This window comes from Drosophila simulans, chromosome X (assembly GCF_016746395.2).
Source record: "Drosophila simulans strain w501 chromosome X, Prin_Dsim_3.1, whole genome shotgun sequence".
Lineage (NCBI taxonomy): Eukaryota > Metazoa > Arthropoda > Insecta > Diptera > Drosophilidae > Drosophila > Drosophila simulans.
Genome location: NC_052525.2, coordinates 20641860 through 20666199, shown reverse-complemented (window position 1 = coordinate 20666199; position 24340 = coordinate 20641860). Strand labels below are relative to the sequence as shown.

Below are 24340 nucleotides of genomic sequence, written 5' to 3'. Positions count from 1 at the left end.
ATATTTATGGTTATAAGTGCCTTGGGTGATGAATTTCAGTTTTATGCTAAACAAAAACAAAATCAACGAATCTAAGTTGGCAAAACCTTTGAAACTGTAGCGCTTATTGCTAGGCCTTGAAAAGGAGGTTTGAGTCTCGCAGATAAATCAGGAACATCCTGTCGCGTCCGCATCCTGTGCTCCCTGCTCAAATTGAACTCTCCCCTCTGCTCGATTTTTAGCCCGTCTCGCAGTGTGCACCATTTGCATTGCATACTTTTGTGCGTTGCCTTCATTTAATTGCAACGCTGTCGCAGGACGACGACGGATTCCGACGCGGGCGGGGGTTTCTCCAAGTTTTTGGGGCGGGCAGGAGCTGTCCTTTTGTGTGACAAACCAACTGTGGACTGCCTGCTGTTGACTGAAAGATATATGATGCCAAGCTCACAAGGCGAAATTCGCTGCTCTTTTTAAGGACACTTTCCACATCCTTCCCCCCAACATATTTATACATATATTTGTTTTGTCTCTGTGTGTGCCATTTTGTGCAAATTAAATTCTTTGCTCTTTGCTCCGCTTCCATTTGAATTTGCTGTTGTTATTTCTCTCTTTTTTGCGGATTTCCATTTAACTAAGTTCTTAATCAGGCAGCCCCTTGACAACTGTCACCGGCAGGACATTATATGGGCGGGGAGTGGACTCCGCGGGGCGCTGACCCATTAAGAAATATGTGCAAATGGAGCACGTATGCATACAATTTCGAGTCAGCGAAGAAATCCATTTAATAACGAAGAAATGTTGAGCAAAGAGTCGCTTTTCTATAGGCCATCATGGCTGGGTTGTCTTTTAATTCACCGAAAACATAATTTTATGCAAACGATGTGGTACATTCATTTATTTTAAAACTCTGTTTTTAAATAATAATTTCTGTAGATATAATAAATACGATTTCATCGCTAATCTGTACATCCGCATGGACTCTTGAGGATTTTGAAAGTACGAAAAATGCACTTTTGGAAATAATTCGGGCGTTTAGAATGCTCCAATGTGTCACTCTATTTACGGCCTCTGCGGAATTTTCTTATTTACCGGCAGTTATTTACGAGACTTTCCTTTAATTGGCGCCCAACTAATTTTACGCTCACCAACTAATTTCAATTTCAATTGTTTAACTTTGCTCACTTTCTCCACTAGCCCCTGCTCGCTCGCACACCCCTATGTCCGTCCCTTTTTGCGGCAGCCTAGTTTCAATTTCTCCGGCTCCGACGCTTATTGTTGTTGTTTGCCTTGTTTTGCATACTGCATTGTGACGCCTCCCCTCACTTTTTAACCCTTTGGGTTTTTAATGAGCTGCGGGAATAGTTTTTCGCTGCCGCTGCTACTTCTTCTTGCCTTTGTTGCTGGCCTGGCCTTGCGCCCATTTCCCTAGAAAAGGGGGCGTGGCGGGCTGAGTTCGCTTGGGTACGGATGGTCGGCGTACGACCCTTGTCGCATTTTTTATACTTTGGCGGCTCATTAGCGGGTCACCGTACCCTAGGGGAAAAACAAACTACTTCTCCTCCATTTCCGTTTCCCATCCGCCTTTCCTATTTTCATATCCCCCTCCTATATATTTGCGAGGAATTTTTCCTCCGTCATCTTTGGCAATGGGAAATTTTGTATCTTGCCCGCCGCAATGCTGACAAAAGCAAAAGTGTTGAACAGGAAGGCAGCTCTCTCACATGGACTTGTCTCCGTCTCTGTCTCAACCCCCAGCCCCGTCTCTTTCTGTTTGCCCTCTGCCATCTCGCTCTCCCGCGCTCTGTGTGCCTTGTCGCTGATAGCGCAAAAACTGTCAGATGATTATCGGAACTGGGGAACGCCTTTTGTCAACTTTATAAACGAGCTCATCTCGCCATGACGAAAGACTTGGACCGAGGCACGTCCATATCACACAAAAACAAACGCACGTCTTGAGGAGCAGTGATTCCAACTGCGGTGGGAGTTGGGGAAATCATTTGAAAATCGCTTAGAACACCATTTGCTAAAGCTATCCCTTTGATTTTTTCCACAGCATTACCCACTGACCTTTTCTTATTCTTTACTCTATGTCCTTAAATATATAATAAATTATTATGAATTATTTTAAATAATTATACAAATATGCTATAGATTCGATTTCAATTAATATATATATTTTTGTATATTTTTAGGTAAGCTTATCCTGAAATACTGAACTACACTATTCAATTGTTTAAAGTGACCGAATTTTGAGAGCGTAAGTTTACAAACGTTTAACTTATAAAACTTTGAGATAAAACTAAATTAAGTTTTGTTTTTAATGTATCCCAACATTCCCAAATGGTTACTCCAGATTTTTGTCAGGACTTTTCCCTGTCTCGTGTCACTGTCTTCGGGCCTTAACCCTTGCGTCCTGATCCTGAGTCTAGCATCCACCTCCAGCACCGCCACGGACCCTTTGCACACTTTGCTCGTTTCTGTTTGACTTGTTGGCGGCGTTCTTTTCTTGGCCACCCCCCGCAGGCCTCCTTCCGCCTTAACCCTTACCCGTGCCTGGGGGATGGCTGCTGTTAATTGGCTGCCACAATTTGACTTTTTGTCGCCTATCGGGCAAACAAAATCAGTTCCAGGGGCATGTCCGTGGGCGACATCATCATTTCCCCAAGACCCTAAGGTCCCCCCCGCCACCCGTTCACAAATTTCTTGGCCACGTTTTCTTCCGCCTTCGTGTGCGTGACTATCGAGCTGTGAGGCAGTTTTGCATAGGAAATTGAAAATTTTCACTTGCTGTTTGTGTAGTCGAAAGCGACGTATCCCTGCTCACAAAAATCGAGAGAAGTTTGGAAGAGCTGGGAAAAAAAGCGGGAGGAAAGTGAAGGAAAATTAGAAAGTTGAGGCAAGGGCGCTCCTGCCACTGCGTCACTCATACGCCGTGTGGGCAAACAAAAATTTCTAATGCGATTTCCTTCGCCGCTGCGGGAGCTGCATTTTAGTGCAATTTTAACAAATTTCAGAAGCGAGGATGCTGCCACAGGGACTTTGGCTTTACGATTTGATTTTTCGCTTTGTGTGCCGCAGCTGCAATTCCCATCCGCACACAACTATATGTGTGTATTTCTACACATTTATATACACATTTGTGCATGTGTGCAAGAGGGCGGGGCATGGGCATTATAAACTTATCATAAAATAAAGTTAGCAGCTATTCAAACCGCAAATTTTTGCAACGACGCGTTATTAAATCACCAGGTGTGGGAATATGTGTGCACACACGATTCTGTGCGGGAAACTTAACAAAAGCAAAAATATTAAAAAGGAGAAAGGAGAAAGGATACAGGATAAGAGGAAGAAGAGGAGGAATACACATACACAAGCACACACGTGGCCAAAATGCAGCCAGCTTCACAAAATGGCTGCGACAAAACGGAAAATGGGAACAAGCAAAACGAAAAGTCAATTTGATGCGGAGACGACGGTGGAAGGGAATGAATCGGGGAATACCCTTTAGGTAACCAGACTCCGAGATCACCCTGGAAAGTCATTATTTATTCGGGACATATTCCAATGGCCATATGTGTGGGTCTGTTTGCCCAAAAATCATATGAAAATCTTCCAGAAAGGTAGCTTTTATATAAGTAACAGTAGTAACAACTGAAATTTAAATAGTTATTAAATATGTTGTCTATAAGCAATATATGCCATTTGGTGGCAAACGGAATGAAACTGGCGTGAAACTTATTCAGATGGAAATTGCCACAAATATTGAAATCTATCTACCTAAGCAACTAGTATCGGTATTGAAGAAATAAGACCACATGAGGTGCGGACCCAACAATAAAGATTATTAGCTTTCTGATGCCGGCGGAATTCGTTATGGGAATTAATGCAGTCTAGCTTGGAAGCTGGAAGAGATCGGCGGGGATATATGCTCCATTGTTCAGTGTGTACAAAGGCACAAAGGTGTGGGGAAATACATATTTAGGAGGAACGGCGGTGGTTGGTTGGAAGCGTTGTCAAGCCAAAAAGCAGCAGCGTTGACATTTTCTCAACTTAATTAATTTTGCTGCTACCCTGGCTAATACGCACGCACACTCGTGCCAGCCATTCATGTACCTATGTGTGCATACATACGCGTATGATGCACATATCAAATACACATACATACACATGTACATATACGTGCTCTTGTGTGTGTGGACGGGTGTATGAGCTCCCTTTGACTGGCACTTTGTTTAGTTTTGGCTCGCATTTTGGCGCTTGATTAAATTTTGAACGCGACTGTGGGCGAAATATGGGGGTGGGCATAAATATTTCCGATTTCAATTTTCAGTTTCAATTAAATTGGAAATTGCGGCGATAAATTAAATCAGCTTGAGACTGTCAAAGGATTTCAATTACGCACAGAAATGAGTTCATGATCAGAATGGAGAATGGTAAATGGGGAATGGGAAATGGAGTGGCGTCTGCATGATTTATGGCCCGGATTTGTTGCGGGGTCCTTGGCATTGACTTTATAAGGACTTTATTAGTAAATAAAATGCCATAAAATGCAAGCAAGGGGCCAAGGGGTTAATAGGGAGTCGTGCCGTAGGCCATTGCCCATTGTCCCGCATCTTTGGCCCTTTATCCCTGCTCCTTCGGCCTTTCTCCGGCACTCAAGTGCTCGTAGTTCTCCGCTTTTGTGCACATCGCCCCTCGACACCCCTTCCCCCCTCCCTCTGGCATTATGCAAATCGCAATGCCACGCCCCTTTCACCGCCCTTCCGGAGCACAAAAGAGTCGGCGGCCCAGCATCTGGAATGTCGATGCACAACAGCAACAGCAAAGGCAGCAACATCGGCAGCATTGGCAGCTATGGCAACGACTTAAGTGGATTACAGCGGCAACTTGTTGGCCGGGTAAAAGGATCCGGAGATCCCCGGGTTCAGTGTTCAATAAACACACCCCCAGAAAACACCACAGTCCGGATAACCAGTATAGCCAGGATAACCGGCAGGGAGGGGCGGGCACTCAGGGAAAAAACGTTCGAAAGTTGGCAAATCGATCAGAAAACATTTGAAAAGTCACAGGACTTGCGTAGCTCATCGGTCAAGGAGACGGGCTCAAGACTTCCTTTTGTTGCAGTCTTACAAAATAAAAAATAAAAAAAATACGTAATATCTTGCAGTTGAGAATTGCTCTAGAACTTAACTTAAACTTAAACATATAAAAGTAACTATTTGAGGGGAAGTACAACGTATTAGATAATTAGATTCCTTCCATTGGCCTACTCTTCTATGCCTAAAATCTGGGATTTTCGTTTTGCGACAGTGTGCCGTTTTCGAGTGCCGAGCCTCGAGGAGTTACTCCATCGGAGGACGACAACTGGAGCTCCATTTCCAGCTCATCTGTCTCAGCCCAGTGGGCTCTTTGGGGCTTATGGATTTTCCATTTAGCACAGGCCAGGCGACTCTGCTACTCACCGGATTTGGCCGCTTCACCAGCCAGCCAAACACTTCACAACCGGCACTTCATCGATGCACGCGGCGTATACGCAATGCGGCTGCTGAAGCGCCTCGAGTGCTGGGATGAGGACAGGGGTGGGTGAGGGCACTTTCCAGAGACAGCAATTAGCCGGGAAAAGAATGCTGAAGATGCCGCTCCAGGAGAGCTGGTCACATAATTTAAAACTCTCGCCCAACTGCAATTTAAACTTTGTTTGCTGCCTTCGTTTACAACGCGTCGCCGGCTCAGAAATTGTTTTCATTCCTCGTCCTTCGGCACGTCCTTTGCCTTTGGTCCTCGCCATTCCTTTTCAGCGTTTTGCCTTTTTTTTTTTGCGTGTCTGTACTTTTAGCAGTTATGCAGTTGCCTAGCAAATAATAACTTCCGTCTTGACTGCTTTGACTAAGAAATGAAATGATTACAAAACAGAGAAGCGGATCCAGTTACTGTGCATTTTATTGCTAAAAGGGAAATTTACATGACTGAAGCTGACTCTGAAGCTGGAGCTGGAGCTGGAGCTGGGGCAAACTTTATTACCAGGGAAACTTTGCCGGGTAAAAGTGCACCCGCCGCCGGCTGATAGTTATCCTTATGTACTGCTAATAAGTACAACAAATAACAGGGCCAACAACCACGTTGCAGCGACATAAATAAATAACATTCATTTCCGCCCCAGCTTCACCGCCACACCCACTGCCATTTCATACCCATTGTGGCCCCTCGGGCACTCGAGGATTAAGCGAGCGAGCTACAAGACTGAACACTGAGAGCTGGCCCGCCCACTTGATAGTTTCCCCAATCGAATCCAAAGCCCACTCATTGCCAGTCGATGGAGCGCGGGCGACTGAAGAGTCCTCCAAAGTTTCCTCAAGTTGATCGAAAAATAAAGCGCGGATAGTTGGCGTGGCAATCCAATCCGATGGATGTCGTGAGCCGCTGGCCCCAAAACTTTCGGCCCCCCGATTCATTATGTCGCGCGACAACTCTTTTGGGCCGGCAATCAGCCATGGTTTGTTTGCGAAAAGTCATGGAAGTCTAAGCACCCAAAAGTGGTTCCAAGAGACCCGAAGTCATTGGCTCGATTTATAGTATTGTCAAATTTTGACGGGCCTCAATTTTCAAGTACTTTGCCAACAAGATAATTATTGGTGATGTGCATTTTCTCAATACCAATCGATTTTTATACAGAATTAACGAAATTGCTAATTTTCCATTTTTGCCCAACAAGGTGATGTTCCTGAGCAAATCACTTTAAAACGTATTAGGTATATTAATAGTCCTAACCCTCTAGTTTTACATAAGTTTTAAGTTTTTTTTTTTTTTTTTTTTTTTAAATGTTCATGATTGTTAAGTATTTAGAGTTTACATACGAGTATATTCACGTGTGCATCTCTACAATCCCGCCTTCTCCGCGATCCAGGCCCTAACCTTGGATATCCTAAGGTAGCCATCAGGAGCCGCTCTTCCACAGCCACCACCGAGAAGCAAGCTGGCCAGCCCCACCACTTTGCCTCCGTAGGTTGCCGGTCCGCCGGAGTCCCCATAACAGGCGCCGATATTCTTGGGATGCAGCAGGCAAATCATGGTTTCCGGCAAAGGAGAGTAGAACATCCAGCGACAGGCCCCCCTCGATATACTCCTCACCTGCACGAACAACAGGCTGTCAGAGAGAGGTCCTTTCTCCGCGATGTTGCCCCAACCGGAGATGTCCACGGCGGCGCAGTTGGGCGGATCCTCGGTGGCCAGCTGGATGGCGGCTATGTTGGCGTCAAAGGTCAGCGGACTCTGTAGTCGGAGCACGGCCAAATCGTTGTGCCCACCAGTGGCATAGTTGGGATGCATGATAACTTCGGCCACCGGAATCCTCACCCCGCCGCTCGAAAGGAGCAGACTGCCCGCCTGGATCGACCATAGATCTGCCGGAACTCTAAGGCAGATATATCTTGCAGTGTCGAACCAAAAGGTTTCTTTAGTACTCACACATCGTTCCCGTGCTTAACACAGTGGCCAGCGGTAATTACGTGGCTGGCAGAGATTATGACTCCACCGCAGTAGTGTTCTCCACGGAGACGCAGGGAAATCTGGTGCGGAAATTGACCCAGCTTCGCCCTGATTCCGCCCACGATTCGGGGCTCTATCGCGGATGCACTCTGGTTTTGGGCTACGTCCTGTCCCAGTATTCCCTGGACACCACATAGAAGCAGTAGCAAAAGAGTCCACAATGCGGTCCACATGACTTAATGGGTTAATTTCCTGTGAAGTTTTGCTTGCTAAAATTCATTTTCAGCTGTATATATATAGAATAAGTTATAAATAAGTAATGACGCTCATCATCATTAGTATTGCTATCCAGCTATATGCTAAGTCAAAAGCCGACCTAATTACAAGAAAACTGTAATGGTCTAATTAGAAGACTTTCAGGAAAGGTTCTACAACCTAAATAGCACCACTATCACACATTAAACCAAACCACAATTAAATTCGCATGCGAACTGAAAGTGAATAGGATTCCCCGATTAGGCGAGCAAACAAAGCTTTAACCCTTAACCCTCACCAGAATCTGATATAGTTCAGTCTGAGAATCGCTCGCCAACAATTGACCCCCGAAAACTACCCATACGAGTGGTCTCTTTCAGCAGCTTTCAATGGACAGCCATGCGGAGACAGCAGTCCGAGGAACATCTGCTGCCTCCTCTTTCAGCCATCGGATTAACTCAGTTAGTGGCCACCCACCGCAGCACTGGACCACCGCTTCACTGCACAACCAAACACCTTCCATCGCCGAGTGTCATGCATTTTTCATGGCCCGCCACGAGCTCAGCTGCTCAACTAAATTAACGAAATCAATCATCATCATCGTGTCGGCATGGCACCTGACATACAGAGAAAAATACTGCAAGCAGCTTGGACTCGTATTTTGCTAATTTGCTGACACAGACGAGAGAAACGGATACTCGAAATATTGTCAGCAGTCACCAAGTTTTCCATATCATAAAAATAAGCTGAAATACGCGCAAATAAAATAACTAAAGGCACTGCCTCCTACAAATACCAAATAAAATTGAAGAAAATGGCAATAACTTTTAAAATGACGTAGTAGTAGTAGAAAAGAAAATTGTGTTGCGTGACTACCATACTTATATCATTACTCATATTCATAATTGGTAATTGGCTAGTCAGAGAAGTCACTGTTTTCTGTCAGTGCCAAATCGATGACCCATTTCTCGCCGTGCACTTTTGTCCGGCAAGGCGCCACATGCCACATGCCACTTCTCTCACGCTGCGAAATAAAAATGAAATAAAAAAGTGCCAGAGCCAAGAAATGCGAACCCATTCATCACCCGATTGTTGGGGGCTAGTAATTTGTAACCTAATTGAATGCGTAAGCGCCGGAGGCCCAAATCACGCATACGCCCCATTGAACCGCTCTCAATATGGGTTTCAATTTCGGCTGCAGACTTTTTTAATTATGGCTGCAGTCGGAAACTCTTTGGCAGCTTTTCTTTTGTCGCCGCTTTTCCTAGCACACATGCCACGCCCCTTCCCGTCTACACCCGCCCACCCTAGGCTCTTTATGTGAAGTTTTTAATTAACTGCCTTACAAAGATTTTCCTTCTTCCGGTATGTTTTTTTTTTTGCTCGCTTTACTCTCCTTTTTATACCCGTTACTCGTAGAGCGAAAGGGTATACTAGATTCATTGAAAAGTATGTAACAGGCAGAAGGAAGCGTTTCCGACTTTATAAAGTATATATATTCTTGGATTAGGATCAAAAGCTTTTAAACCATTTTTCGAAATTTTTCATAATTGTATTAGTCCTGTGAATTTCTATCGACATGCATCAATTTTTTTCTCATTTTAATCACCAACATCTTTCGATATCCCAGAAAAATTATGAAATATCGCATTCACACTAGCTGAGTAACGGGTATCTGATAGTCGGATAGCATTCTCTCTTGTTTTTTTTTTTTTTTTTTTGTATTTGCGTTGCCTGCCTTTTTGTGATACGCTGCTGGCCCCGAGCCTGTTCTGGCCACAAATTGACATTTTTGCCGGGAACGGGACGGAATGGGCTACCTTTTTGACGATTTTCGCCATCCTATTTCTCGATTTTTTTTGCGCGTTTCCACTTTTTTGTATTTAGCTGACGGAATTTAATAAGCCAGAAATTCGCCAGCCGAACCGAAATAAATTTGAAAAATCAGCCCGCGACGTTTCGTAATTAAAGTTGCTCTCACTGGACAGATCGTTGTGTTTAGAGCTGCACTCAGAGAAAATATGCGACCTTAAAAAACTAAACAATTTCTAAAATTAAAATTCTTCAATTCTCTTATATATAGCCAATATTTCACTGCCTATTAAGCATTTGTGATACATTTTCTACAGTCTTGAAGTTGTTCAAGTACTTGAAATTAAATATTGTAAAGTATTAGTTCGACATTCAGTGTTTGTTGCAGTGTAGTGTCGCATGCGCGACCACGCCCCCTAGCCCCAACGCCCCCTGGCTAATGACAAATGGTTGTCAGTTTGTCAGTTGGCCGCTGCAAGAACTGCAGATAAAAAGAGAGCAGCGCTTTTTTGCACCTATTTTGACAGGCTTTTGGCCTTTTGGCCAAACTGTGGACTTTCCCGGGCAGTGGGAGAAGTTTTTGAAATGAATTGGAACTAATGAATGAGGGAATGAGTGAATGAGCTGTGGGGTTGCCAAGCTGGCAAACTGGCAGACTGGCAGATTGGCGAACTGGTGAACCGGCGGAGGCAGCAGCTGCTCGTTCGCCTGTGCAATTAACTGTGAAAATGCTGTCACAATATTTAAAAGTTTTAATTGTTTGTTCAATTGCAATTGCAATTTAAAACTGGCGCCAAACTTTGCACTTTGGTTGTTTTAAACTTGTTCAGCGACTCTCGCTCTCTGATGTCGCCTTCTCCGGGTCCTCGTCTGCTCGACTTTTCTGTTCCTCGTTTTTTGTAGCAAAAAAAAAAAAAAAAATAATTTAACATGAATATATCGCATTTCATGGAGTCATACATCACGAGGCCGTCGGAGGGTTAAGGAGGCGGCGTTGGGGGGGCGTGGCTGGCCGGCGGGCAAGTGACAGCACTAACATAAACCACAATAATATCCAAAGTCATGAAGGAAGTAACCAAGTGTGAATTTTCGGTTTATGCCTTGCGAACCCAAGCGTTGAAGCGGCGCTGCTGCTGTTTTTCCCGACTTTCAGCCGCCCGCCCGCCCCTCTCGCCCCTCTCGCCCGCATCTCCTCGCCGCTTTTCCGCTTTCCCTCGGGCGGTGCTCGTTGGTGTGGCTTGTTCTCCTTCCTGTTGTCGGTGGGTCAGATGGGCGGGTTCCGGATATATAGCTTAACTTGGCCGCACTGCCGTAGTTGAGTTTGCTGCAAAAATGCCTGGCGAAAACTTAATAGTTTAAGCGCCGTGCACTTGCAGTATTCCAATTAACACTTAATAATTTATTTATGAAGTAGCAGCTTTACTTCTAAGTACATCACTTAGATTTATTTAAATACTGGGAGATTCCAGAAACGATTAATTTTGAAAACGTTTTCGCTTGGCTCCAAAAGTATTAGTAAAGTTAAGTTCGCCATACAATGAAAGGAATATTATTATACATTATTATTATATATTATTATATTATATATTATTATCACAAATCAAGTTGGCAATTACTTTTGATGTACCATTTCCCTAAGGCAACTTTAAAAAAATATGTTTGTTCAATATTACGCCTGTTGTTTTTGTTTTAGTCACCACTTTCCATGCCTGCCTGCCTCACTGGGGCGTCCTGCGGTTTAAGCCCCCCCTTCTCTGTGGACTCCATCCGGACCCCTGTACCCTTGTACCCCCGCCCCGCACATACACAGGTCCCTTCCGACGCCACTGACCGCTTGGCTGGGCACCCCTTGCAGTTGTTTTATTTGCGCTTCCGTTTCGCGGACAGTTTGCTCTGCTGTTTTTACTTCATTTTTCTCGAGTTCTGCACGCCGTATCTAACTGTCTTTGTTGCTCCTTTTTGGCTTTGTTTTTCGATTTTTTTAGTTGGTTTCTTTCGCTTACAACAGAAAAATGTTGCAACAAAACATTTACGACGTCATCGTTTCACAATTTTCGTGCCGCGAGCCCCCTTTTTGCTCACTTTCTCGATGTCCTAGAATCCATGTTTTGTATTTGTGTGTTGTGTCTTGAAATGAAAATTGTTGTTGCCGCTCTCGTTCTTCATGTTGTTGTACAAGGACCGCCCACGCCCCCCCCCCCCGCACATCTTCTGTTGCTGCTGCGGCAAAAAAAAGAGGCAAAAAATAACAGTGGCAAAAAAGAGAGGCAAACCTTGTGTCATTTATCATGCATTTCCACTTTTGGCTTCCGTCGACCGGGACGTGGCCCGCACAGACAAATGTACGGGGACAGCCGGACGGACAAGCGGACAGACGGACAGGCGGACATACGGACGGACAAACGGTCAGCCAGCCGGACAGTACACGAGTCGAGTTGCGGGCAAGAAAGACGAAAGCGTTTTAAAGCACCGAAATGGTGCTCTTAGGCTACCCTATGTGCTGGAAAACTTATTATATACTCATGTTATTTAAATTAAATTTACAGTATAATAGTATAGTATATAACATATATAGTATATATATAGTATATATATACATATATAGTATATATATAGTATATATATACATATATAGTATATAGCAATATGGTAAATTAACTTTTCAATTGTTTTAATTGCTTATATAAACGAAAAAGAGTGCTTAAATATAGTAATTTAAAGAGCTCTTTTCAAAATCTGCTTTAGTAAATTAAATAAATAAATAAAGCGACATAAATCGCTTGATAGTGAAGTGTATGAGTGCGCCATTTTATTATGGCAGCCTACTCCTTTTCATGATTATTTTATTTTTCACTTTGCAAAATGGGAAACAGCAACATATAGAGAGGCAGCAAATTTATGCATCTTCATTTTTCATTTGGTAATTCCCGAAGAATTTCCATTTCATGCCGAAGAACGCAGATCTTTAAGCGGAATTCGAAATTAATCAAGACGAACGAATCGTAAATTCATTTTCTCCACGGCTGGGGAACATTTTCTGGTCGTGTCCCCCGAATAAGTAGCCGAGTCATTTGTAAAATTTGAATATGGAAATGTTGCGAGTGGACGACGGCCAAGAAGGGAAAATGATGAAAAAGTTCTTGAAATTGTTTGATATTGCAACGCGGAAAATATTCGAGACCTCCCCGTTTTTTTTCTACTCGCTGGAGGGCAATTGATTAAGAGCCACGGGAGACTGTGATGGTGATGGTGATGGAGTGTCTGCTCCAGGTGGGCTGACTGGAATGAGTTGACGGTTTTCAAGGCCCTTGAAGAGTTCAGAAACGGCGAACGAAACTTGGAATTTCCCGCTTTCTTGGGAATTTTCCTCAGAACGCAGGGCAGTTTAATGATTTTTAATATTTTGAAATAATGAACAAATAGCTAAGCTTCCGCGCTTGAGAGGAAAATATTTAGCTGTATATATATGTTTGTATATTTTCTTATTTTTTGTTAATATCCTACCAACTTTTTTCTTGTTTGTGCGATTTTCGAATCTTGCCGCGGGGATTTCGATTGGAAACAGAGCAGCTGGTTTGATTGCATGTGGGAAATCGAGTACCCATTTTTTCTGCCAAACAAATGCGACGCCATTTGGTCGCTCTCCATCTGCATTTGGCCATTTCTTTGCCCAAACTTTCCCATTTCTCCCTGTGACGCATCGGGACCGCAATGAACTTGAGCCAGCTGTCAATGTGATAAATAAACTTGGCTTGCCAAAAGGGTACAGCCCCCTGGCTGTGCTGCAGCATATAAATAATAATCAGGAGCGGCTGTCTCAGCTGTCTAGCCACAGTGCGTTTCGCAAGTGTAAGGCTTGCGTGGTACGTGGAATTATTTAAAAACCAAGTGGAGCAAGGAGAAAGACAAGCTTTATGCTAGCACGATAAATAAAATTTACTTCGGTTAAGATTGCCTGATTTCCTGTTTTCAAAATGTAAATAAATATACAATAAATTTATGGTTATAATATAGAGGACAGAAATCAAAACATAATACCAACTGGCATTGCAAGCTTGTGATGCACTTTTGATTGGTTACTTCGGCATATGCGTGTTTTTTGTGAGCAAACTGCCTTCAAAACTTGTTTTAACTCTAGTGCGAAAGTTGGCCAACTGAAAAAAGTATTTTTCCATCTTGTACTTTGCAGCAAGTTTTGATCCAAGGGCGTGACACCGATAGCGAGCAACAGGATGCTGGCACTGCCTCTGCTGACTCTGGCGGTCCTCGCCAGCAGCGGCTACACCGTGGACGCCTACTCCAGTACGTATACGTAATATTCCGCGTGGGGGTTGGCTTTCGTGGACACCGTTCCACCCACTACTGTCCCGGAAAGCCACCACCCCACGGCCATTTGTTGTGTTGTGTAATCAGTACTCCTGAAATGAGCACCGATCCGTTGGATCGGTGGTGAACCTTTCATGCCTTCATCAACCCTTGCCCCTCCATCATTGACATACTGAAGCCAGATGTGGTATCCCCGATTTTGAGCAGGCTTATAATTTGATTTTCTTTTTTTCCGTATGATTTTGACCCACCCACTGTGATCCACAAAACACACACTGAAACCCGCAATCCGCAACCCGAAATCCGAAATCCGTAATCCGCAACCCGTAAATCGTAATCCGTAATCCTTGAACCTAATCGAATTTCCCGCGGGCGAAGAGTACGGCCGTGGATGCGGGGACATTGGCTGCCTGCCCACCGAGGAGTGCGTCATCACCAGCGACTCGTGCAGCTACAACCAGCGTGACGGCAAGGATTGCGGCAACTATCCCACCTGCAAACGGCGCTCCGGCGGAGGATCAACCGCCTCGAACAGCAGCCCCAACTTGGCAGCCCCCTCGGCCAATCCGTCAGGTATTTAGCTTGGAACCCCCCACTTGATTACTCATTGTGCGCTTCCCTGGGGGAGTTGTCCAGGCGATTGGCATCGTGTTTCGTAATTCGAATTTCGAGGTTTGGCGACCGGCGATTGGCGGCTACATCTTTTTGGTTCCCCAAAACAAGTTATTTCGGGTTGATTCCAACAAATTTCTGGGGGCACAAGAGCTGACTTCGGGCGTCGAAGATTACAATAGCCTCGCAGAGACGAGAATGCAATTCAAGAAATAATATTTTCTGAAATATACAAATAATGTGGCGTTACTGGCCTATTGCCCAATAATTACGTTTTCGAATACTCTTTCTTAGCCTCGAAACTCTGCAAGGCTATAAGCTTTATTCCAAATTATCGAACTTATTTTGGATTTTTTTTTTGTTTGGCCCCAAGTATTTGTTAAGTTGTGTGATCATTTCCATTTATATATATCTATGCTATATACCTGAATGTAATATGTTGTATGGCGATCTAACACCCACACCAACACACTGAGCGCTTCCGCTGACTCAATCAATCTAACACTCAATTCGACTCTCAATCAACCAACCAATCAATCACTCGCTCGCTCACTCATTCATCGCCTCATTCGCTCAAGGCTTGCAAATACTCGACCGCTAACCACCCACCCGCCCCAGCCGCGCCCCTCTCCGCCGATCACTTCTGCATGTTTTAGGAAGCAACAGTACAGAGAGAAAAAAGGCACCATGCAACGTCTATTTCCACACTCAAGTGGCAGTAAAACTCCCATTTTGTGAAGCTATGCATAGCATATATCTCAAATTCAATTCAACTATATTAGCACTAAAAAGCTTTACAACCTAAAATTTGCTTTTGTATTTTAAGCTTACACAATCTAGCAGCTGAAATGAAAATACTTTTGATAGCACAACCAATTTCTTAATGTCCATGTCTTGAAATTAACATCAATTACGAGATCTTGAATTAATATAATAGAATCAAGTTTATAAGGAAGTTTGACTGTTGCCTGATAGATTAACATTTATATAGAATATTTTCTCTGTGCTGTCCGGAGAGGGGGCTAAGAAGAGGCAGGCTGGGCGGGATTGGGATCATACCCAAGACTAGCGCTAACAAGAAAACCCGCTCTCTTCTCCCCGCGTGCCATCGACTGCCACTAACCACTAACAGGATCGAGTCTGGGCCAGGGACCCGAGAACAACATCTTTGCACCCGCCTCATCGAACCCCACGCTTAACACCTACACGTACAACCATCAGCAGGGTGGCGGCGATAGCGGTGGTGATGGCGCTCATGGCCACGGCCACGGAAACGGAAATGGTAACGGCGGAAACGGAAACGATCGCGACAAGGGCGGCAACGCGGGGGCGGCAGGCGCCTCCTCGACGGGCGTGATAGATCCGCACTACGTTTTCGGGGCCAAGCACCACATGCCCGTCATACCGAACATGCCCATCTTCCCGTACAACTCGCCCACGTCGGCGCCTCCGTTCCAGCAGTTCCCTCAACCCAATCATCCAGGCAGCGTCCTCAACCCCGGCTACCCCATGCACGGCCTGCAGCCGGTGAACCCGTACAATCCGCCCTTCATCTTTGGCCAGCTGCCATTCTATGGCGGTGGCGGGCCGACCGGGACTGGCGGTCCGCCCGGCGGCGTTGGAGGCGGCGGCAATGGCGGCGTCGGCGGCGGCGTCGGACTGCCCAGCTCGACGTTGGGCATCCTCGGCGGCGGCGGCGGCGGCCTGGCGCCCTACGGCAGCAACTACCAGGGCTATCAGGGCTACCAGAGCCAGCACTCCAACGCGAATATGTACAACAAGCCGCCGCCGCAGTACCAGAACCAGAACCAACAGAACCCCTACAACCGGCGCACCCAGGCGCATCCCTCGGCAGCCGGCAGTCTGGGCGGACTGGGGATGCCCGCCCTGATCTTGGGGCTCGTCCTGGCCCTCCTGCCGCACACGTAATAGGCTGGGGCGGTAGCAGCAGAATAGCGGCACAAAGCCACAGAACACCACTCCCGAAGACCCCCGGAAATTAAACATCCATCCCATATGTTAGGGATAACCTTTGGAATGAGCCCATTTTCACTGAACTGTTCTACTAACAAAGGATCACTTTCAATTCACCGAACTCTTATCTCTTCTTTCTGGTGCTTTCATTCTGAGATTTGCGAAAAATACTAGTTTTATGAAGTAAGTTTCGCATCGATTTAAGCAATATTAAAGCAGTAAACGAGTTATTTTCAAACTAAATGAGCAGTAAAAATGGGATCTCACACGAAGGTTATGCCTTACTTATTATTTTTTATTTTTTTATTATCCATATTTCTTGATATTTGTTTGACTTTTTGTTTTGGCTTAGGCTTAAGAAAAATGTAAAAGCAGTAGCAGCAGCAGTAAGATTGGCATTTAAAAATTGTACGAGATTACAGTTGGGCGATGATTTACTTATAAAGCTTTTAACTTTGCAGATACATTTTTGACATATTTGGAACAATTGTAGTTCCGCTTTGCTCTTTAGCCCACGCTGCGTATACGTAATTTCAAGAACTTAATTATTGTTTTGACTTGACAAGTCCGAAACATAAGCCGTTTTATAAATGATTTTGTAGATCATGAATTAGTATCTATATTTGTTTGATAAGAAAATACATTTTTGCTGGGCATCTTGATGCTAACTTCTCGTACAATTCACTACAATTCAAAGGTTGTATTTTAATTACACTATAAGCTGTAAGCCTTTGCCACCCTCGTTCTACGTATTTTGGCATTTTTCTCGGCAGCCTTTGCTGTCTGGCTCACACTGCGAATACGTAATTTCAATTTAATATTGTGTAGAAGAGTGTGCTCGTGTGTGTGTACGAGGCAGCGAGTATATTGTGTGTGTGCGTGTGTGAATTTTAGGCTATCAGTCAAGGGGAACTGCCTGCCCCTGCGAGCCGCTCTTTTTTGCAGCTCAATTAAATTGGAATTTAATTTCAGGCTTAGCCAGCCAGCCTCTGGTCAGGGGGGGCGTGGCAAGCCTGACCGCCACACACAGGGCTAACATACACACGGACACACACATACACGTGATGATTTGGGCAACTTTGATGTTAATTTCATTTTTGTTGATGCTACGAATTTGCGGCCAGACACTGGCGGATCCAGGGCTTTCGATGATGCCACTGCCACTGCTGCTGCAGTCAGAAATACAGATACAGATACTTAGACGGATAGTGTTGTAGATACAAGATACGCATGTCAATCAAAATGCATAATGAGCTACATTCGATGGCAGAGCACCAAGTGCGCTGCGTGAAAACAAGAACCGATTGTTTTTTTTTTATACGATTACGAATACGAATAAATAATCACTAAAGCAAGTTAAATGGCATTTTAAAAAACAAACGAACAAGAATTAAGCTAGCCTAAGGTGTTCAAAACTAATCTAAAGTGAAAACTTAAAACTAAAAACGAAAACTAGGCTCTAAGTGCTGCAGACTCCCAAAGTGAATCAAAAGAAATCAAAAACTGTCGCAGAAAGGCATTTACATTACTAACTAACTGCCAGAAATACAAATACAAATACATATACAAAATCGAAAGCCAAGAAGCAATTTTCAAACACTAAACAAAATAGAAATCACAGAGACAAACAACAAATTGTTAAGCATTTCAAACACTCAGAGTTAGGCAAACGAGGTCCCAGAGATTCAAAGCTTCCCAAGAAAACGAAACAAACCGATTTTGTCGCTGTAAATTCCGGATAAAAAACACTCATGTCGAGCATATTTACTCCGTCCGTTTGTATTTGTATTTGCACACACTTGATTTGGGACACCAACTAATGCTGACTTCATTTGCAATCTCTGAACCGGAACCATGTAAACAGTACGACCAGTATTAACCAAACCGAAATCATTTTATCGATATAAGATACTACCCGCTACCACTACCACTACTACCAATACCAATACCAATACCACTACCATTACCCACGACAGTACTGCCCACATTGACTCATACACGGCGGGGAATTGGAGGAGCAAACAATAAGTATTCGAGTATTTACTAATCAAAACCACAAACTAAAGAGTTGTACATAGCATTAAATACACGTAAGCACGTGTGTGCGAAATCGGATATGGATATATTTAATGTATAACACTGAAGCGAAGACTTAACTAGACTAAGTTTGGGCGGACAGAAACTCAAAGTTGTGTAGACTTAAAGCGGTGTGGTAATTAATCAGTCGCGTAGGCTAAGTCCATTTATTGCACCCCGACCATTGACTGTTTTAATATTTTCGTTTGTTTATTCACCCGCCTAATTTGTGTTGTTTACGTTTTTGTATTTTATCTTATCTCCCCCTTATGCTTTCCATTCGATTCGAAACCCTGCTTTTGTGGCTAACCAACTGCTTGCGCACTGCTTTGCCGACAGACCCAGAGGTGGGCCATAACGCATACGCCCCGAATGCCCCGAGTGCCCCGTTGCCGGAAGCGGGTGCGAACGGTGGTGCTGCGGGCGGTGGTGGAAGCGGCGGATATGGTGGTGGTTTCTCGGCTGGCGGCCACTCCCTGTACCCTAGCCTACCCAACTCCAACGGCGGCGGCGGCGGTGGTGCGGCGCCCTACAATCCATATGGCGGTGGTGGCGGCAACGGTGGATACGGCGGCTACAATCCCTACAACGGCGGCTACCAGCCACCATCCTCTGGAGGCTATCAACCTCAAGCTCCTGGCGGATACCAACCCAGACCGGGCTACACGCCACCCGCCCCAGGCTACGAAAACAATGGTGGTGGTGGTGCCCAGAAACCCAAGGACAAGGAGGGCGGCTTCTTCTCCAATTTCTTCTCGAATCCGGCGGTGAGTCAAGCGGTATCCGGTATCATTGCAGGCCAGATAGCCAAGCAACTGCAGGGCGGCGGAGCCGGAGGACCCGGTGGTGGCCAGCCGGCTGGCGGCTACCAGCCGAGCGGTGGCTATGGCGGAGGACCGGCAGCAGGAGGCGGCGGTGGCGGCGGATCCGGTGGCAGTAACATCCTTGGCGGTCTCTTGGGATCCGTCCTATCCGGCGGTGGTGGCAATGCAGGCGCTGGCGGCGGTGGTGCCAGCAGCTTCCTGGGGAGTCTGCTCAGCGGTGGAAATTCCAACAGAGGCGCTCAGCAAGGAGGCGGAGGTTCTGGAGGACTGGGCGACATCTTCAGCTCGAAAAACTTTGGCGGCCTCTTCAGTGAGAATCCCTCGTCCAGGGGCGGCGGAGCCTCCTCCTCCGACGGAGGAGCCAAGGGCTATCCCACCCAGGCACCAGGCAACTATTATGGCTAAGCTGCAACGGCTGAATTAGCCTAGCATTCCATGTGGAGATCGACTTTGGAGTCTCCCTTTAAAACAGTCTTTTTTTTCGTCCTTCGGCAATGTAATCAAATGGAGAACTTTCAACGAAATTAACTGAAACAATATTGAAATATATAAGCATATTATACGAAACTATTAATGACGATATACAAATACAATACATATATACAAACCTATATACTCGATAAATGAGAGAACAGTCACATGTAATTTGAGATACCGTGCGCGTAGAATCCCCCAGAAAACAACAGATCCCAATTCGGAGTTCATTTGTAAATAGAAAAGTAACTGATATTGAATTTGAACAAGATAATATACGTAAGAATTGAAAGCCAGCTCATGCGCGTTTTAATTGTGATTGGCTGGTCTGAAGATGGGCCAAAATGTTGATCCTCGTGTTGGTAAGTAGAATCGAAGTTTGAGACAAATTTACGTCCTCGTGGGGATAATATTAAAGATATCCTTTGCACTATAGCGCACTTACATACTAAACTTATTTATTTATTGTTTAAACATATATACTCTATTAAGTAAAGGTTAGTTCAAACGACTATTAGGTGGCTATTGCCATAAACAGACAATAAATCGCTTTGCACTATTTATCCACAATTTACTAATAACTGTGAATAATTATTAACAAAGTTGAATTAAAAAGTGCTACAACTTAATCCTTTGGAATAACACCATTTTAGACATCAAAAATTTTAAGTTCTTTTACAATTTTTAAGTTTAGTGGGTCAGATACTAATTCAATGCCACTTTATAACTTAATAAATCCTTTTGTAAGAAAGGATAAAACATAATCAGTATTGATGTTTTTCATTGGCTGTCAAGTTGTTGGATATAAAATAGAGTAGCCACCCAGCCACAATGTAAGTTGGCCAAAAGCATATGTATGTATATCGAGAGTGCTGTGGACTCACGTCTGTTTGGCTACCCGCATACAAATGGAAAGTGTAAATGGCTTTGGGAAAAATCCCCAAAAATAACAGAGATCCTTAATCAACGCGATCATAACTTTTTAAGAGGCTGTTGACTGAAGGCAACCGGATTTGCAGCCCGGAAAGTTGCCCGAGCTGGCAAAGTTTCGCATTCTGGCGGCACTCGAAATGCGCTGCGTTTCCGCTGCAGTTTCACCTGTCCCGTCCCGTCCTATGCCATTCCATCCCATTCTGTCCCAGTTCTGTTCCACTCCTGTCCCGCCTGGCACTACACGTGGCCACAGACTCGGCAGCTCTGCACTTGGCAGTTGGAAGTTGGCCGAAGGAGCTGGAGGATTGGAGGCGTGGGGGCGTGGGGGCGTGGGGGCGGAGCCATTGCCGCTCTGGCAAACATTTTGTTGGCCGGAATGTTGCTGCTGCACTGCAACAATATATTATGCGCTAAGCTCCTCAACTATGCAGCCGGCGGATGGGTGGCCATTTGGCTTCGGCTTGGCTTTGGCTTTCGCTGTGGCTATGGCTTTGGCTCTGGTTAACCGACTACCGTTTTGTAATTTATTTAAGTAATAAAATAAATATACGTACGTTATATGGTACGTACGTTGCGCACCTGGCCGTCTGAATTGCCCTGTGCTCGGGATGCTGCTGGATGTGGATGTGGATGTTGCTGCGTGGATGCCGCTCCATGGATGTGGATATGGATGCGATGCTGACGGTGGGTTTGTTGTCAAGCGAAAGTGCGCTTCAAGTGCACCAAGCACCCACTTGGCCAAAGTGAATTTAGTGTCAAGTGCAGGAAAATGTGAAAAGCAGATGCGAGTTAGTTTTTCATATTTAAGCAGCACTTCACCCGGCAGCAGCAGCAGCAGCAGCAACAACAACGCGCCGAGCCACTCACACTGGTCGGTTGTCTATGCAAAATGGATTACTTTTGGCCTTCGGGAGGTCGTATTTCGTATGTCCATTAGCCGCCTTTCTTTCGGGATCGAGAAGGAAGGAGCAGCTAGATGCTTTCGTTTTTTTTTCTGAGCTAATATAAGTTGGTTTTAATTGCGAAACTTTGAGAACCAAATTTTGCCTTTAAATTAGAAATTGTTATACACTGAAACCAGAAATGATATTTCCTGTATTTGCGTTTGTGCTTTTCTTTTTGAGATTTCGATGTAGTTGGCTATGGAATTCATGTGAATTTCAAATCGTTAGCCAGGTTAACTTCACTTCAACACATTTATTTAAAGCCTTATCGCACGTGCGAAAAGTCGAGCGCCGTAGCGTTACAAATTCCGCCTAGAGTTTTCAATTTCGGAATATTGGACTGAAGGAATATCGAAATGGAGGAGTATTCGCGCGAACCGTGCCCTTTTCGCATCGTGGACGATTGTGGGGGCGCATTCACGATGGGCTGCTTCGGAGGTGGTCTCTTCCAGGGACTAAAGGGATTCCGGAATGCACCGCAAGGGCTCAAACGACGGTTCGCCGGCGGATTGACGGCCGTAAAGGCCAGATCGCCGACCATTGGCGGAAATTTCGCCGCATGGGGCTGCGTCTTCAGCATCGTGGATTGCAGCTTGGTGCATCTGCGCCAGAAGGAGGATCCGTGGAACTCGATCATGAGCGGGGCGATCGCCGGCGGGATTCTGTCCTCCCGGAACGGAGTAGCCGCCATGTTCGGAAGCGCCATCATCGGCGGAGTTCTGCTCTCAATGATCGAGGGCGTGGGCATTCTGTTCACCCGCATCTCCGCCGAGCAGTTCCGCAATTCTGATCCGCAGATCGATCTGGAAAGAGCAGGCGCATTTGCGTCTGGATCCGGAGCGGGATCAGGCGATATCAATTCTGCACCGGGCTTTGAATTCCCCGTCGCGCAGCAGGCCAACGCAACAAGCTAAATTTCTGTTCTCATTCTGCCCCTCAAGCCGGAACCTTAATGAATAATTACAATTGCTTTCGCTGTTTGCATTCGCTCTATGACTTTGTGTGCCTCCAACTGCTCGTAGAAATAAAAATTTCAAGCCTAATATATTAGGCAACATCCAAAAGCTTCGGTCTTCAATTTTCACTCAAATCTGCTTAGAGCCGGTAATTCTTTTCTGCAGATATTGCACCACTGTACACCATCTAGAAGCGGCGAGAGGGTGGCAGATCGAGGACCAGGACTTTTGGTTCGGGGCCGGGATTTCAGCCGGCAGCTCCTTCAGAGCAAAACAATGACGCGCCGCATTTAGAAGCCTTTCGCTCTCGCTGCCGCACATGCCTCACCGCACCGCCCTTAACCCCATGGTGCCCTCCGAGCGCCAGGACACCGTGCAGCTCCCTACCCATTCCTGCCCCAAGGTGCTCGTTCCGTTGCGGATGTCGTTGACTTTTCAAGTCGCATTAGAAGCGACACGGCGGCGTCGTCATCGCGGCCGTTGGTTGGGTGTTTGGGTGGGCGTTTGATTGGGTGGGGCATAAAAATACATGTAAGAGGCTTTCAGCTTATTGTTTGGCACTGTCGCGTTTTTATGATTGCACGCAAGACTCTCTGGCCACGCCTCCTCCTTGTTCCTCCTGCTCTCCTCCTCCAGCTCCTCTGTCGTCTGGCGTCTGGCTTTGGGCCCTTGTCTCGGCTTAATTTTATTGATATTACACGTACTTGACGTCGACGACCAGGTCGAAAACAGCCATACCCATACCCATGCCCATTCCCATTTCCATTTCCATTTCCATTCGCATTCCCATCGTTTGGCTATTAATTTTTACGGCTTACGACTTACGGCTGCCTCGCATAAGCGGCCGGTAGATGGCGCTCCGCAGTTGATCAATTTTTTATATCTATTGGCACTTACTTGCCGCGATATATTATATATTTATGCCTCGTCCTGCTTGTGCAAATCCAATTACGTTTTCATAATCAGGAATCAAGAGCTGCAAGTGTTCCCACTTTATTCACCTTATCCACATTTAGTGGGTATGTTTTATGGTTTGATATGAACAGTTTTTCCTTTTCGAAACTTCGAACACATTCAATGCGATTCAACACAATTCTTGCACGTCGAACTTAGAGAAACTTTTAAAGATTCTTGCAACTTTTCTTCAGTAATTACTAAGAAAATCTTAATGAAATTCTTTTCGGCCACATATTTCTCGCTGGTATTTCCCCGATTGGCTCCTTTATTTTGTATTCTAACAACAACTATTCTTTAACATGTGTATTATGTAGTTGTTGTTCCTGCTCTTATTGTTGTGGGGCAATAAAAATGCTACAACTTAATTAATTAAGTGCAAATGATAAAAATGACCAAACAGCACGAAACACACACACACACACACGCTCACAAACACACACTTGGCAAACAGAGAGAGAAAAAACTAATTAAGTTTTATGTGCAATTTTCGTGGCTGAAAAGTTTCGTTTGTGTGGCAATTGTGTGGTGTCCGAAGGAGGGGCGTGTGGCAAAGGGGGCGTGGCTGGGGCACAGAGCTCCACGTTACGTTGCCGTCACGTTCTGTTATTTATTTTGATAGTTTGTTGTAGCTGCAGCGCCCCCATACTTTCTCCCCAACTCGCCCACTTCCCCCGGCTTTCTCCACTTTCTCCCCATCCCGCGCTCTTCGTTTTTCCATCTCTTTTGGCGGGAA

The 24340-nt window shown here is 45.3% G+C and overlaps 3 protein-coding genes across 7 annotated transcripts in view; 2 read left to right on the top strand and 1 right to left on the bottom strand.

Annotated features, from left to right (window-relative positions):
* The window catches only part of LOC27207460 (glycine-rich cell wall structural protein 1.0), a 74275-nt gene extending 54162 nt beyond the window's left edge, over positions 1-20113 (top strand). The window contains exons 2-4 of one of the 5 annotated variants that reach the window (XM_016183143.3): positions 13718-13833; positions 14236-14430; positions 18859-20113. In XM_016183143.3, coding sequence (XP_016040243.1) covers positions 13764-13833; positions 14236-14430; positions 18859-19748 — 1155 coding nt within the window. In that variant the 5' untranslated portion in view covers positions 13718-13763 and the 3' untranslated portion in view covers positions 19749-20113. Of the gene's footprint in view, positions 1-2171; positions 2237-13717; positions 13834-14235; positions 14431-15601; positions 17799-18858 lie in introns of those variants that run through there. The other 4 variants (XM_039297858.2, XM_039297861.2, XM_039297860.2 and 1 more) reach the window with 4 other exon arrangements.
* On the bottom strand, positions 6797-7713 carry LOC6726584 (serine protease SP24D). Its single transcript, XM_002107500.4, has 2 exons — positions 7444-7713; positions 6797-7390 (listed from the first exon to the last, which is right to left on the bottom strand). Exons 1-2 carry the CDS (start codon positions 7695-7697, stop codon positions 6856-6858), a joined length of 789 nt encoding a protein of 262 aa, XP_002107536.1. The 5' UTR covers positions 7698-7713; the 3' UTR covers positions 6797-6855.
* A 1785-nt stretch (positions 20114-21898) lies between the features above and the next one.
* LOC6740270 (mitochondrial import inner membrane translocase subunit Tim17-B) lies at positions 21899-22750 on the top strand. Its single transcript, XM_002077113.4, has one exon. It carries the CDS (start codon positions 22051-22053, stop codon positions 22606-22608), a length of 558 nt encoding a protein of 185 aa, XP_002077149.1. The 5' UTR covers positions 21899-22050; the 3' UTR covers positions 22609-22750.
* The last annotated feature ends 1590 nt before the right edge of the window (positions 22751-24340 follow it).